Raw genomic sequence first — 17,061 nt, forward strand, 5'->3', positions numbered from 1 at the left:
AATTAACTGAATTTGTAGTATCAGCAATTTTTTTTTTTTTTTAATAAAAATTCATATTTACCACAATGGACTTATGAATAACTTATTGGAAGTCAAATAATTTTTTTCTGACTATATTATCCTTATAAGGGTAAAGATTCCCTTATATACATTAGCATATGAAGACTAATTTGGTTAAAAAATAATTATTTGATTTGTAATAAATTTGTTATAAATTAATTGGAGATAAATATGAATTTTCATTCAAATTTTTTACTAATAACAATATATTTGATGAATTTAATTAACAATTGGATTGATTTTTTAGATAAAAATAAATATACCAAATCACAGAAAAGAGCGAGGTAGTTATTTCAAAATATTTCATAAAAAAAAAAATTTAAATAAAGGTGAATGCACGTGGCACCAAGTCCCGCCAACAGCCATGCAAAAGGCCATTGGCGAAAAGACAAAACTACCCATCTCAATCATCGCGCTCCGCCAGAATCCTAAGCCCATCTGGCTGTCGGTGGACGGTGGGAACTGGGAGGGATCTCATGGTAAATTCAGTATTTGTCAGGGGCATTATGGACATTACGGTAATCATCTCCCACCTTTAATTCTGCCTCTTGTTCCCCATTATTACTATACTACTTAATATATCGTATTCGTAGGACTCTCCCCACTCCGCGTAACTAAGAACAAAAATACACTTACTGTGTGTGTATTTAGGGGAGAGAGAAGAGAGACAAAGATAAGAAGAAGGAGAAGGAGAAGGAGAGGTGGGAGGGGAGAGAGGTCTCTGCTGCATTGGGAAACCCACTTTTTTTGACAACTTGTAGTGCCAAAAAAATATTTGAAGGGAAACAAGAGTGAGTTTTGTATTATGTTATTGTTTTTGATTTACTTTTCCAAGAAAACACAACTTTTGCTGGGAATGTTGTTTGTCAGCTACTTGTAAGGGAAAAGTTCCTTTTTTTTTTTCCCTTCAGTAGTGGTATATGTCTCTCTGATCTTGTTTGAGGTGTGTGTGTTTTCTTTTTATTCAACTTGCAGTATTGTTAGTGGTTAATTTGGTTTTTGTTGGTGGAATGTGTTCTCAGATGCCGGAGAAAGCTGCAAACTTGGTTATAGGCTCAAGCCCAGCAGTTCATTGGTGGTTCAAGATCTTGGTAGTGGGGGTGCTTTTTGGATTCTTGGTTGTTTGGGGGATTGATGGGTTCAATATGAGCAGTTTTCACAAAGATTTTGTTGTGTTCAAGCCCAATGGTTCAGAAATTTTGCCACAACCCTTTGAAGATTTGAGCTTTAGGAATCTTTCTCTGGAACCCCGTGTTGAAATTCCTCAAAAGATTGATTTAGACCACAGCCACCAAAGTTTGGCAAGAACCGTCGAAAATCTTGATCCTGGGATTCAGAACCAGTCCCAAGATGTTTCCAATTCAAGCCCTCAAGTTTCAGAAGATTTGACTAAGGAACAGACCGTCAACATCCCCTCAACTCCTGAGATATTGCCTTGGATTTCATCTGAATTAGAGGCAAATTATTCAGCCAATCTTCTTGCTAAGTGGTTAGCTCCAGGAGGTGAGCCTTGTAAGGATTCAAGAACAGTGGATATCAGAATGCCTGGTTTGGAAGGTAATATGGACCTTGAATTGTCGACGGGCGAAATGCATGAATTTGTTTTTCAGGCATTGGATGATTCAGGGCGGCCTCGTTGTCTAGGAGGTGATTATTTGGAAACTGATCTTTCTGGTGAAAGATGGAAGGCTAGGCCTCCGGTTAAGGATATGGGAAACGGGAGCTATGCGTTTTCGCTTCAAGTTCATCCTGATTTTGCTGGTGATTACAATTTGACTATTATCCTGTTGTTCCGGCATTATGAAGGGTTGAAGTATTCCCCTGCAAGATTCGTGTTTGATCGTGTTCTTCGTGTAGTTCCTATAAAGTTCATTAGGTCTGAGTCCCAGTTGCCTGAGATAAGACATTGCAAGAAGTCTGATTACACCAAGGATGTTTGGTCTGGTCGATGGACTCGACATGCTAGGAACGATAGTTGTCCGATTAGCAATGATGGGAGATACAGATGCCAAAAGCCGAGTTTTCCATGCCAGCGTCCGTGGTGTGATGGTCCATTGGGCGTGCTAGAGAGTAATGGATGGGTGTATTCAGCTCATTGCTCATTCAAATTGTTTACAAGTCAAAAGGCGTGGAAATGTTTGAACAACCGTTGGATTTTCTGGTGGGGAGATTCAAACCATTGTGACACCGTCCGCAACATCCTTCACTTCATTTTGGACGTGCATGACATTCCTACGGTTCCAAGAATATTCGATATGAACATCACCAATCCAAGAAACCCGTCCCAGATGGTCAGATTCACCAGCATTTTCAATGGCCATCCAAATGATACAGGCAATTATCAGGGCTTGAATTCATTGATCAACGCAAACTACAGAGAATTGTTGAAGGGGTATTTTTCAAAAGATGTAGTTCCGGACACCATGATCATGAATTCGGGCTTACACGATGGCGTGTACTGGTCTAATATCCGAAACTTTATCAAGGGGGCGGACTATGCAGCCTTATTTTGGGCCGAGGTAATGGAAGGAGTGAGGAAAAGAGGGCTGGAGCCCCCTGAAGTTATATATAGGACAACTGTGGCAACGGGCGGCTACGCTAGAAGTCTGGCATTTAATCCTCAGAAAATGGAGGCCTTCAATGGGGTGGTGTTGGATAAACTGAGGCAATATCACGTGCTAGATCGAGTCATCGATGATTTTGACATGACATATCCGTGGCACTACGACAACCGATGCAACGACGGTGTCCACTATGGCCGAGCTCCAGCCAAAATGAAGTGGAGGGACGGCCAAATCGGGCACCAATACTTTGTCGACCTTATGCTTGGTCATGTGCTGATTAACGCGCTATGTGTTAAAACAGTGTGATTAGCCACAACAACGCTCGGCATTATTACTTTGTCGACTCGTGCATGTGCCGATTAACTCGAGCGCATGTGGCGTAGACGGCTAGAATGCGTTGTCACGGAGCTGATTCTTTGGCCATGGTGCTATACAAGGTAGGAAGGTAAGAGATCCTGAGAGAAAAACAGCCATTTATTCAGGCAATATATTCTTTCTTGTAGCATAACATTCATATACTATAATGGTTTTGTGTTTGATTCTTTAGTATTGTTTTCATAAGCTTGTGTACATCACACATTCCAGCACTAAGGTATTTACCACTGTAAAGTTACTTCAGAATATTTATGCTCACATTTCAACAGCAGTTTATGCATTTAATTTTTTCGTAAATTACAATGAGTTCTTCTAAAATTTATCATAATTATAATTACCTTCATTACTTAAAAAATTACAAATACTTCGCTCGTATTAACGATCGCCTTACACATACCCCCTCGTGGCAGCCCATTATAAGAAGGTATTTGTTAGACAGTCGTTAATTTCAGTGGGGTATTCGTAATTTTTCATAACAACAAAAAAGTATTTATAATTATGACAAATTCTAAAGGGAGTTTACTCTAATTTACCCTTCCTTTTCTTGCCCCTAAAAGGAGGACTGAAATTGGTTCTCCAACTCCTCCTTAGAGTCAAACCCGCGACCTATTTCTCGCAAGAACAAAATGTTACTATTGAGCCATTTGATCGTTGTTACAATTTATGCATTTTGCTTATCTTTGAAAGTTTTTTTTACTTACTGTTGTGAAAAGTGATCTATGATTTATTAATTCTTATAACCGTCAGTTTCGAGACATTACAATCATTTTGGTCATATTTGATTTGTGTGTGGATTCTACACAAACTCTTTAGGATTTAGGGTTGTTGACTGGCAAAGAAAATGTTTTCATTTTTGGCAAGTAAAAGTTGTATGAATAGAAGGTTTTAGTCAACATACAAAAATGGCCAAAAGGCCATTGTCTAAATATGAATTCCAAAAATTGACTCCAAAACATACAATATGATTAAAACAACCAAGGCCTATTATGTCATTATAACCAATTATTTAGGCAACTACTCATTCTTCAACTTGTTTGACATTTATGTTACCATACTCCTTTATTATTCTTTCAATATTTGAGGACTTTTTAGTAAAATAATAGTAAAAACACATCCAACAATCCAAATGATTTGTTTCTAAATTTAATAATGAGTAAATTGCATTAATACCCCTAAAAGTTTGGTCCAACTATATAAATACCTCATGTTCTTTTTAAAATTACAGGTACATTCTTTAAGGGGGTGTCAGTCCAATGTGCCCAAAGGGTGCTTGTGTAAAGTTTCGTCGTTAATATTGAACAAAAAATTACAATTATATTTTTTAAGTTTGTAAAGTAATCTAATTAAAAAAAAGTATAAAAGTATTTAAATGCTTTCGTTCTTTTTCTATAAAATGAAAAAAGAAAAAGATAATATATAAAATTTGATGAAATGATCAAAATGCCCGGCATAGATACATAGAGATGGCGCCTGTTGGTTTCTTTTTTCTCCATTTCTCTTTGTTGTCTCTTGCACGTTGACGTATTTATACACCTTATCATTTTCTTATCGTCGACAATCTTCACCTTAAAGTAGTATATTGCCAGTAAAGTGACTAGGGATATCTTACCTGAAGTTTGATCGAAATGGCATTTTTAAAAAAATAATCAAGTTACAGTGATGGGTTATTTTTCTTATATCACATATAAAATTACTAAAACTTGATTGAACGGGGTTATATTAAAAAACAAAATAAATTTTAGGTGGGGTGATTGTAATTTTTAATCTAACAAACTTAGATTATAATTAACATAAAACATTTAGGACTTATGTAATTTATTTTTTAATTTTAATTCGATATTATAACTCAGTAAGAACGTTATATATGTTGGCGTTAAAAAAAAAAAAAGAAGTTAGGAGAATTTTTCATCAAAATAGTGTGCTTTTCTAGTATGATTTATTTCTTGATAAAAATAAATTTTCAATATTAAAGAAAACTAAACAATTAAATTTTGTTAAAATGAATATAAAAGAAAGCATTGGTTGGATAAGCAAATTAAAGCAAAAAAGTGAAAATGCAAGTGAGGGTAGTTTTGACCTTTCGCCTGGAATCAAGTCTTGCAGTACGTCATCAGAAGACAACCGCAATCGCAATCGCAATCGCAATCCCAATCCCAATCCCCTGCGGGGATAAAATTATTACAGCAGAAGGGAAACAACAAAAGCGAGAAATGCAAAAAGATTAGGAACATTGTTTTCTTTAATCTTCCAATGAAATGGGTTAAATCTTAATCATTACAGGAGTGGCTTTTTTTCTTTTTTTATTCCCATTGGGAAAGATTGTTTCTTTTTGGGTTTTCTCAATTCAATCCGGCGAATTTGGGGGGAATAATAACTCTTGAGAGCCTCGCTCGCCATTGAAGCAAAGTTTTGCCGGAGGACGCTGAAGAAGAGGAAGAGAGCAGGCCTGGCGCGGAAGTTTCGTGTTATTCCCCCCACATTCATTTAAAATGGCTCTCAAATTCAATTGGGTTTCCTTTTTCAGGATTTTCTCGCTTTTGTTGCTGATCGCTGCTATTATAATTGCTTGCTTCACTCTCCCTATTGAAAAGGTCGGATTTTGTCTTCTGGGCTTTTTTCAATTTGCTTGTATTGGGATTTCTGGGACTCCGTATCAGTGTTTGTTCATATGGGTCTTTTTCTTCTTTGTTTCCTGTTTAATGTGGTTTTGTTGTGGCTTTGTTTGGCTGCTGTGAGTGTTTTGTTATCCGGGCTTTGTTCAATTGTGCTTGTTTGGGTGTTTTCTTGGATTAATTATGGTATTGGTTCCTAAGACTTTTACATGGTGTGGAATTGAAAGAATGTCTAGCATATCATACCTAGCTTATCATTTTCATTGTCTCTTCTGTTTGGTTGACTTTACTGGTTTCTTGTCTTGATCAAGCCTGAAAGCTTGTTGAACCCACAGGCTACGAGTATCTTGATATGTACATTGCTCTCTGAGCTGATGACTGATCAAGTTAAGGGCAGAGTTCTCTATTAATTGCCAGCCGGACAGGGAACATACTAGTTCCGCTCCGTTGTAATTATAATAATTAGTATTCCATGAGTTTTTAAGTCGTGTAATTTGGTCATTTCACGAGCTAATTCGACCTCCAATCCAACTATGTTAGCAAGACCAAGTTTATCATAATTCTTATTGACACTCAAAATGAGGTAGAAGGTGAGCCATTGGAGAAGTGTGGATTTGGCTTTTCCTCACTGCTTGCTGTGAATTAGAGCTAATCATTGGGATGACCTTTGGCATATATTATATTGATTGCTTAGCAATTTCTAGCGTCTCTCTCTATTTCAATATGGTGAATGTTTCCTTTAGGTGTCTGTTTGGATAAATAGATAAATCTCTAAGGGACTGTCATTATGGCACCAAGCAGCGCTTGAATGTATCTTCAAATGAATCCAAGATGTTATCACTCAATTTATTTACAATGTTTCTGAAAAATTGTTTTATGCAGATTCTAAAGGATTTCTTAGCATGGATAGAGCAAGATCTTGGTCCTTGGGGTCCTTTAGTGCTGTACGTATGGTTTTAATGTGCTTGCAAAGTTTTTATGATGTGCCTAATATGCCGGTCTGTTGACCTTCTCGTCATCCATATCAGTCACATACATGAAATATGAAGAGAAATTACATGTCAACAAGTCGAATGGGAAAAAGTTTCAAAGATCATCTGTTTCTCTTCTAGCATAATAAGTTCTCCTGTTGCAATACTTTACTGGTTTTTTTGTATGTTTGTTATTTTTTTTTATAGATATGCTTCAAAATTCGAATGCTTGCCCTTCTTTTCAAAGTCAGCTGATGGTTCAAGCAAATGATAGTGGGTCAATGATTGGATTTACATTTTGGTATACATTTCTTTTAAGGATATGATGTAAAATAGAACTTCGATATAGTTACGTTAAAGGCCAAGGCAACATCTACATATGTGAAAGTTAAGAAAGTTGAATGTTCATCATCAGATCACAGGTCTAACTTCTTTTACATTGAGTTAACTGCATGCTATGTTTGGCTTTTAATTTGCTTCCTGATTCTTTGTCCAATGTTGCGATTTATTGTAACCTTAAAGATTGCATTCTTTTAGCTTAATCATAACCAGGAGTGCCCATCAAAACCTAGAGTTCATGGCTTCAAAATTATCAATTTTTTGAGTCACATAAAGATTGTTAACCTTGCAGGGCTGTGGCGTACATTCCTTTAACGATATTGTCAGTTCCAGCTTCAGTACTTACGGTAAGGATTAACTTCTTTAATGGTCCACTTTTCCAATTTCAGGATATTTTTCACAAGTCCCGACGCTGTGGATAATATATGAGTCATGAGAAGGAAAGCTACAAAGGGCTTGTCTCCTGTTCTAGTATTATATCAGAGGTTCAGTGGTCTGCTCTGCATGTTTCAACTAGCATACTAGCGTTTGTAGTTACTAGAGATTGTATTTCTTTATTGTTGTTACCTCACTCAATTTACGCAAATTTTGAATTATCATTTGTCGTAAATTCATGCTTAATTGCTACGTTAGTTCTCTGCATGTGAAATGACATTGTCATGGATTCTCTATGGCTAGAATTTCCAAATTATTAACAGTTGAATTCTGTAAGTATAGTCTCTGATCTTGAAATATAGCTGATTTTGTTTTCCATTTGTGATCTCTTTATCCGTCAGAAATCCTTTTACGTAAATTTGTTGGTGTGGAAGTATTCAAGACTCCTCGGAGGACTAAAACCTCACGCTATTTGTTATTTCTTTCAGCTCGGTGGTGGCTATCTCTTTGGTTTGCCTGTGGGTTTCATTGCTGATTCCGTTGGTGCTACATTAGGTGCTGGAGCTGCATTTCTTCTTGGGCGAGCTGTAAGTTTTCCTGGCAACAAAGAGTACAACGTTTGATTTTTTTAAAGTATCTGTTCCTGAACTTTTCTCTTCCAATTATGAGCAGCTTGGGAGGTCATTTATTATCTGCAAGTTAGAAGATTATCCAAAGTTCCGTTCAGTCACAATTGCAATTCAGAGATCGGGATTTAAGGTCTGTATCTCTTCTCAACCTCAATTCGAAGTCATTGTTCTGACATGCTGGCTAATGTTTGGCATGCTGCTCATTTTCAGAATAATTAGATTTTTTCTCCGGCGATTAATGTCCTGACATGTGTAAAATCTCGTCTCATGCATCTGTGCACTTGAATTTTTCATGTCGTTCAACAGATTGTGTTATTGCTCCGGCTGGCTCCTTTAGTTCCATTTAATCTGCTGAACTATCTCTTATCCTTGACTCCGGTCCCGATGGGTGAATACATGCTGGCTTCATGGTTGGGCATGATAGTATGTCCCTTTGTCCGTACTTCTCTAGTGATTATCATTCGTACTGTGGTCGACAATAATACATGGTTGAATATGATGTAATTGTCCATTCACTCTTTTTGCAGCCAATCACTCTTGCCTTGGTATATGTCGGGACAACTTTGAAGGATCTTTCCGATGTAACACATGGATTGAATAAATTCTCAAAAGCCCGATGGGTAAGAGCTGTCAGCTTATTGTTTTCTTCAACCTTAGTTGCCGAGCTCATTCTTTTTTTCACATATCTGCCATCATAGATATACCATTACGAGGTATGGCTTAGTGCTTATATTAATGATATCTATACTTTAAAGAAAAGGCATGATCAAATAAGTACTTCCCGAATATTGCATCTTTTGTTCTGAGTTTCTTGAGCAACAAACGGCGTATATGAGTGATGAATTTCAATGTACTGCCGCATTTCACAACGTTTATCACCCATGAAATGTTGATCAAGTAAAAGTCGTGGCACATGACTGCTTGAATTTCTAATTCTACTTAAACTTCTTTCAATAAATCTTCTGAGTTTCATCAAGATTTTTTGGTTAGACTGTGGCAATGTCGTCACACTCAAATACGTGATTCTAACATCCACGCACTCAATCTGAATGCATATTGTTTATGTGCGGAATTATGATCATATTTTCTTGATGTGTAAACCGATTATCGTCTACCATACTTGGGTTGGCTGAGGTGTCGGAAGGCCTTGTTTTTGTTATAACGTTTCACGTTGTTGCCAGTATTCTGTTGATTCTACACTTAAAACACTTTCTTTGATGCAGGCATTTATTGTATTGAGCCTTCTGGTGTCTGGTGAGTTTCAAGTGATATTCACAGACTATTTTTGTATCAGAAGCACTTCGTTCCTTTAGTTTCCCGCTTTATACTCAACCGACTATTGGTGCCTAATTGTTCCTGCTCTTGCTTGCAGTGGTACTAATGATATGTGTTACACTAGTTGCAAAGGAAGCTTTAGATAAAGCGTTGGCCGAAGAAGACGAGCGTGCGGACGGTGATGGCACGCCGGCAGAACCACCAAACAATGAGGCCGACTCCAACGAAAATCTCTGCCGGCCAATTCTAGTAAGGATCGATACACCTCAAGAAAATCCAGAGACGTAGTTCGTCTTTCTTAATTTTGTGTTAATCAAAGGGCTATAAAAGGGACCTCCATCGAGTACGTTTCTCATTTACGTTTGGGCGTCTCTCGACCAATGCTATTGATATTCTTTTGTACAGTCTGATATTCTTCCTACAGGTAGTCTTGGTAGAAATAGCTATTCTTTTTCGATATGTATTATTCTATTTTTGTGTAATTCTTGGATGGGTGTCCGGAAATTTATCATGTACCGAGATTTTTACTTGTAATTTTAGTCATACTAAGCAAGGAGGACTTGCTGTGGACACGATTCATATTAACTCAATAAAATTATTATATTATAATAATAAATAACTTTATTAATTTAAAATATTTGATTAAAATTTAATAACTATTATAAATAAAAAATGTATTAATATTATTTTATATGTATTCTTTTTCTAGTATAAGTAAATGTCAGTAAATTTGAATGAGGGTAATCATATGCATATACGCAAGCACACAAATATATATTTACTTATAGTAATTTTGTAACCAATGTTTATGATTTTTTTCTTATATAATATTTTGTTTAATAAAAAATAATTTATGGGTAAACTTAAATAAATATCTTATATTTTATAATTTTTAATAATTTTAATCTTTTTGAAAAATATGTATCAAATATTGTATTTAATAATTTTATAAAATTCAAACATCTCCACTAATTAATTTCATTAAGTCATAACCAACGAGCAAATCCGGAGTCCTGCTTCCCCTCTCATGGGATCAACCCCATTTTGGTGCCTCCGGCAGCCATCGCCACCGCGGCCTCCTCCTCAAAGTGGCGGTGCTCCCGATAGTGGAGAAAGCCCGACAAAAGTAGTAGGGAGTGGAGTGAACGTGGAAAAAGGTTCTTCGTCGATGAACTGAGCCCAGAGCATACTTTTTGGCTTAATTTCTTTGTATTTGATGCATTCGTCGTATGAAAGTGTTTTTTTTTTTTTAATTGTAAATTCTATGTGCTTTGATCACATGTGTAATTCCGAAATAAATAGGACTCGAACTTTCAACTTCTCATCTTTTTTCTCCAGATCCTTCAACATTACGACTACAAATTAATTGGGAAGATAAAAGCCTAATATGCTATGTCTGAATATGCAAGAGTATCACTCACATTGCAGAGGTGGTCTGGAAAGCCACTTAAGGTTGTATATTAGTAAAGAGGCCAGTGGAATTAGAGAGTTCATGGGTCGGATAAGTTATGATATGCATGCGACCATGACGAAAGAAGAAAAATTTAATTCAGATCGAGTTCGATTGAATTTAAATTAATTATATGATAAATATAATTTACTTGTTATGTGATTGGTATACAGTTTAGAAGAAGTAATCCATCACATAGCAAGTGAAGCACAATTACTCTGTGATTGGTTCGGTTCGGTGAGGATAGATTTACTGTTAAAAAATAAAGATGGTTAAGAACAGTTCAAAGATTGATTTATAATTCAAAAAATAAGGATAATTAGACTATCTCCATGGCAAAAAGCCAACTGAACAACTATAAATCTAGATTTTATCAGCTAAGAGGGGAAAAATTTTGATTTAAAGTTGAGAGCTCATATTAGTCAGAATGGTAATGAAAATTAACTTAAATTTGTTACTTTTTGTGTTGGTTGTGGTAAATGGTCAATTTATATGTAAGACTCAAGAAGCACATTTGACCTGGAGGGGATTGGTCCGTAGCTCAATTGGGAGTGTGCTAATTTCAAGTAGGGGTGGCAGATGAATTGAGCCGACTCAATTATTGAGCTCAAGCTAAATGTCTTTTGTTCTGGGTGGCGAGTTTTTTTTTTTTTTAATTTTTTTTATAAATTTTTATATGTTTAATTTCATATTCAATACTTTATTAATTTTATACTCAAAATTGATTATACATTATAATTATTAATTAATATTATATATTATTTTAAATAATAATAAACTATGGTATTATAAAAAAACAAGCTTAATCTATAATTTTAGTAACTTCTAATATTTTTTAAAATAATTATTTAATATGACACATATAAATTTTATGTCATATTTTAATATCCATTTATAATCTCTTATACTTTTTTTATACTGTGCCATCCTCAAAAATTGCTAGGGGCACCTAGGTGGGCTTGAGATATTGTAACTACCCGTCGTGTAGACCTCACGTTTTGGATAAGGTGATAAATGATTGTGACGACTCGAGACAATATCACGACTGTCCATCATGTGGGCTCCACATCTAGTGCTAGGTGATGAACGGGTGTGATGTTTCGAGATGACTTCACCTTAAAATAAGATGATAAATGTTTATAACGTCTCGATACTCTTTAGACTCTCTCGACGCTTATGCAACCATGGGCAATAATGGTCTGTCCTTACAGATTCCTCTGTGTCTGCACGGCTACATATATTTATCTTGATCCTTTTCTGTTCCAGAGTTTGAGACATTGCACGTCAAAGAATTCAGAGCCATAACTTGCACAAGTAACTTCCAAATCTTGGATGTATGGTGAGTTGTAAAATGTACTCTTGTAACTATCCAGCTGCACAGCAGCTCTTTGTGTTTGATTGGTACTTTTGTGCACTTATTGTTAGATATTTTTTGGTGGGCTTTAGTTTTATAATTATAAGTCGTTCCTATTTTCAACCTATTATTTGTTCCGTTCATATATTTAGTTATTTTTTTATATAAATTTAGATCTAAAAATATCAAATTTGGTCTTTTTTCGGTAAATTTAATTCCGTATTAGTCAAGAAAAGAACTAAATATATAAATAGAATGAGTTACAAGACCAAAAGTAGTAATGACCTAAAAATATAATTTTTCGTTTTTGATGAATAGTTGCACCGAAGACTGGTTATGAACTGACATAAATGCTAAATATGATCGCTTGTTGGATAATATATTAATATATCGGTCTTATTGAAAATTTCTTATTTATACTGTACGTGAAAATATCAAACAATATAGAGTATATTATATCTGCATGTAAAATTCTGGGATAATACTTAGTCTTGAAAATCTTATTTTATTTTAATTTTTTTCAAAAAGTATGCATATCAACAGGAAAATAAATTCAAAAGTTGCGAATATTGAATTGTTGCCCATTCATATTGAATGGGGAAGCACAAAATTGATGGGATCACAAATGTTAAATAGTTGTGATGGACTCACCTATCTATATAGGGTGAATAGCAATTTACTCACTTATACTTTTTAAAATGAAGCAATTTACCTCCTTATAAAGGGAAGTAAATTGCTTCATTTTAAAAAACATACGGGGTAAATTATTGTATTTTAAATACAGAGATGTAAATTGCTATTTATTTTTTCATAAAAGAATAATTTGCTCATTTGAGATATCACAAAGGGGTTCCTTGCATTTTTTTCTATCTATATATATATATTTATCTCATTATGAATCAAATACATAAATGTCAAAGGAACTAGACACATAATAGGTCATTTTCTTGTGTGTTTAAAATATGTTTCACAATGTAATAATTTTTAGTTTAATATTGAATATCGGAATAAAAAAAAACTATAAATAGACACGTATTATACCAGTGGTATCCACGAGCATGACATCAATGTAAGATGAATAATTTGAACTATGTCCAATTATCTAGTTACCAATCATACTCGATCGACTATTACAATTTCGTCCATTCATCCAAAAAGTTCACATGCTAAATTGAAAAATGATACAAATACAAACAATATATTTTAAAAATACCCCTCATCACAAGCATAAATAATAAAAACTAATCCCCTTCTTTTTCACAAAAAAGAAAACAAAAAAGCAAGAAAGATTTATTAGAAAACTGGGATTACAATCTTTTGAGTAAATAATAAGCAAAAATGAATAAATACATAAAGAATTTTGGTCCTGTAACCATAGATTGTTAGCACTTTTGGTCCTGTAATTTATTCTATTTACACATTTTAGTCATTTTTTTGACAAATTTAGTTTTGTATTGACAATATTAATCTCCTTCATATTGAAGTAGTTTACATATTTTGTTCTATAACTATAGGTTGCAACACCAAATTATACACAGTACTAAAATTGTCAAAAAAAAAAAAGAACAAATATGAGATGTTGCGGACTAAAACTGTAAAAAACAAAAAAGACTAAATGTGTAACTAGAGTAAATTACAAGACCAGAAATATAACTTTTTTCTGCCGTAAATAAATAATTTTTCGAACAACAAAATTACAAAAATACCCATGACCTAAATTGTTTGGTGAGAGGCATATCCATATCCCAAAAAGCAAGAAAGCCCATTATTATAGTTGGAATGACATGTTGTTTTGAAGTTTTCTTTGCAGTCATTCAACAATTCCTTTATGGCCAAAAGGGGTCCCCTCTCCTCTCCTCTCCTCTCCCTCAAGAATTCAGACTTAGATTGCAGGAGAAAAGCAAAACAAGGACAAGGGGCACAAGGGTCTCATCATGGTTTAGCCTTTTAAGAAGGACAACTACACTTATTATTAGGGCTTACCAAAAAGAAAAGTGCAGATTTTAGGCAAAACCATTAACTCCACCAACATTTTTACACCTTTCTTTGCCCCCACCCTATATTAAAAGATGTGGAGTTGGCATTCAATTGGGGATTAGTAGCAATTCTTGCACATTTATTGAGTTAATTAATGTGATGTTTATTGATGTGTATAATATTATATATATATATATACATGTACGTATGTTTCTGTCTAAATTTACGTAAACGTGTAGCGGGTACAACAAAAGTGACGATGAAATTGATCTGGTCAGTGATTTAGTATGACTTTTTCAAGAAAATTTATGGGTTCGGATTTATCACAAAATGACTTAGTAAATTTCATATGGTTACTTGAATTTGCAATTGTAGTAAAGATCAAAAGTAGTTCACAAAGTTCAAAATGCAAGTCAACAAAAATAATGTGGTGGATGCCTTTTGTCACCAGCAATTAAGCATGCTTCTTTAGGTGCTTTTTCAAAGACAATTTCCCCTAGCTACTAAATAGTCTATTATAATGGAATTATAGCTATATTTATATATAGGGTAAATTACGACGGGCACTTTTGAAATTTACTATAATTATAAATATTCATTCGGTATCTAAAAAATTACAAATACCCCCTGAAATTAACGGCGGTCTAACAAAAATATTTCTACAATGGACTGTCATGATGGGGTGTTTTTTAAATAATTTCAAGGACATATTTGTCATTTTCAAATAATAAAAAAATATTTATAATTATAGCAAACTTTATTAAAGTCCATTGTAATTTACCTTTTATATATATTTGTGTGTATGGGCGTGGGTGTGTGTGATATATATAAACACAAACACACACTAACTTGTGTATTTTGGTGGAGTTTTTCCAAGTAACTTTAGTAAAGTAGACATTATGATGTTTACCCTAGACGTGAAGCCAAGGTCTTTTGATTCTAACAAGGGATAATGCCATCGTCCTCTTTGAGATTTGATAATATTATATGTAAATTTTTTATGATTTGAAAAATTGTATTTAGTATTTCTGACATTTATTTTCATCCAATAAATAGATTAGTTTTTTTACTAAAATTCATAGAATTTGTTGAAATCAACAAAAATATTGAACAAAAATTCATATTTACACATGATTGATTTGCAGTCTTATTCTAGGTCAAACAATGAATTTTTTACCAAACTACCCTTATAAAGGTGAAAATGTACCTCATTACATGTATTAGTATGAAAATATATACACTTAGTTTGGTCAGAAAAAATTTATTAATCTGCAACAAGTTAGTAATAAATCAATCAGGGTAAAAATGTGGATTGTCCTTTTTCTTTTTTTTTAACCATTATCAACAAATTTTGTGAAGTTTAACTAATTGATAAATCTATTTATTGAGCGGAAACAAACATCAAGTTTATTAAATATAATTTTAGAATAGATTTACATATAATTACGTCAAATTTTAGGAGAGAGCGATGTAATTATCCCTACTAAATATTAAAAATGTATAGAAGAATCTGAGGTAGGGTAGAAAAATAAATTAGGCTAATCAATACTTGATACAAAATCTACTGATAAAAACTCATTTAAAAGCAATTTGTAAAACTTAACAAAATGAGCTTTTAACATAATTGTTCATTTAATAAGTTTCAAAATTAGCACCTGATTTTAATTTTAAAATAATAAAATATTCTTAAAAATATTATCAAATTATTGAAGTTCGGTTTGAGTCTCATTCAACTAAAGTTCATTCGAGCCAAAAATTGATTATGAACAAATGTAACATTCGTAAATTTTTAATACATAATTGCGGGATTACTGGGTAAATAGTTTAATATTTTAAAATTAATAATTAATTAGTATAATTATATTATTTAAGTAGTGTCTTTATTAAATGTAATTTATACTATTTATTCTAGTATTTAATCGAAAAAATTTATAAATTTGACTATTTAAATAAGTATCAAATTAAATATTAAATTTGATATAAAAATATTATAGCTGGTTAATTAAATTACTAGAATTTTTAGATTTAATTATTACTATAGTTAATTTACTCAATTCTATCGGACCTATTAACCAAAGGCTTAATTCTAAGGATTGGGGTTTAATTAAATTATATAACAATGAGAAATTGATAAAAAAAAAATTATAGAAATACAGAAAAAAACTATATTTAAAAAATATTAAAAAAAATTATATTTGAGAAATATTATTATTATTAAAAAAAAGTAGAATTTTCGTGATAATTCAATTTAGAGATGTTATTAAGAACGATAGTTATGAAAATGTTATGGGTTTGACTAAATAAACTTTATGAGTTAGTCGATAAATTAAATATATACCTAGAAAGTTTAATAAGTTTAGTTAGTTAGAAAATAACGAAACGAAGATTTGTATTTCGATAGCAATGAAATATTAAAAGATTGTTGGAAATTGTATGAATAATATTTAATATTTTATTTAGAAATTACGATATTTTTGATATATTAATTATATGCATTATAACTCATTATAGGATCCGTGGATAAAGTAGACGACCGAACAATTGTCTATTTGCTAATCAAAGCGTTATAAGATCGAGATAAATAAATAATTAGTATTATCAATATATATATGTTTCATTTCTTTGTGATATTAATTTTATATAAGTGTGTGATTTGTACTGAAACTGACTCATTTTGAAATATGAGTGGTGAACGATTTAGCTTGAATGATTATGTTGTGAAAGTGAAGTGAGAAAACACATTAAAATGTTACATTTGTGGAATAATGTGCTATTGGTGCTGGTAAATAAATATGTGTCAATATATGATTTTACGTCACTAACTGCTTACAAGAATTGTGATATATGGAATGAGAGAGTTGTGGGAATTGAATATAATAACTGTGATATGAATACCCCTTGATGTTGTGAATAGCCTATGTGACAAAATGAAAAGAAAAATATATGATGCGATGTGAAAAGAGTTATGATACAATATAGAAAGAGCTATGATGTAAAACGAAATTGATGAGCCTTCATGGCGTGTCAAGATAATTCACTTAAACATTATGTAATAAATGGTGAGGTTGAGTTGGTGGAGA

The 17,061-nt window shown here is 33.1% G+C and overlaps 2 protein-coding genes across 5 annotated transcripts; both read left to right on the top strand.

Moving 5' to 3' along the window:
• Positions 1–643: 643 nt before the first annotated feature.
• Positions 644–3,270, top strand: LOC105156965 (uncharacterized). Of its 2 annotated transcripts, none has more exons than XM_020692788.2 (2): positions 644–851; positions 1,083–3,270. In XM_020692788.2, exon 2 carries the CDS (start codon positions 1,083–1,085, stop codon positions 2,928–2,930), a length of 1,848 nt encoding a protein of 615 aa, XP_020548447.1. In that variant the 5' UTR covers positions 644–851; the 3' UTR covers positions 2,931–3,270. The 2 variants fall into 2 exon arrangements, with proteins under 2 accessions (XP_020548447.1, XP_020548448.1); XM_020692789.2 differs by lacking the exon at positions 644–851 and adding an exon at positions 861–1,003.
• Positions 3,271–5,139: 1,869 nt separating this feature from the next.
• LOC105156966 (uncharacterized) lies at positions 5,140–9,772 on the top strand. Of its 3 annotated transcripts, none has more exons than XM_011073237.3 (9): positions 5,140–5,590; positions 6,494–6,555; positions 7,214–7,268; positions 7,785–7,883; positions 7,969–8,055; positions 8,232–8,348; positions 8,453–8,545; positions 9,149–9,179; positions 9,298–9,772. In XM_011073237.3, the coding sequence occupies exons 1-9, from the start codon at positions 5,489–5,491 to the stop codon at positions 9,486–9,488; spliced, it is 837 nt and encodes a 278-aa protein (XP_011071539.1). In that variant the 5' UTR covers positions 5,140–5,488; the 3' UTR covers positions 9,489–9,772. The 3 variants fall into 3 exon arrangements, with proteins under 3 accessions (XP_011071539.1, XP_011071543.1, XP_020548733.1); XM_020693074.2 differs by lacking the exon at positions 7,214–7,268 and adding an exon at positions 7,311–7,406 and having other exon boundaries at positions 5,514–5,590; XM_011073241.3 differs by lacking the exons at positions 6,494–6,555; positions 7,214–7,268 and adding an exon at positions 7,311–7,406.
• The last annotated feature ends 7,289 nt before the right edge of the window (positions 9,773–17,061 follow it).

The sequence above is a fragment of the Sesamum indicum genome, linkage group LG3 (genome assembly GCF_026168435.1).
Source record: "Sesamum indicum cultivar Baizhima isolate 11 linkage group LG3, ASM2616843v1, whole genome shotgun sequence".
Classification (NCBI taxonomy): domain Eukaryota; kingdom Viridiplantae; phylum Streptophyta; class Magnoliopsida; order Lamiales; family Pedaliaceae; genus Sesamum; species Sesamum indicum.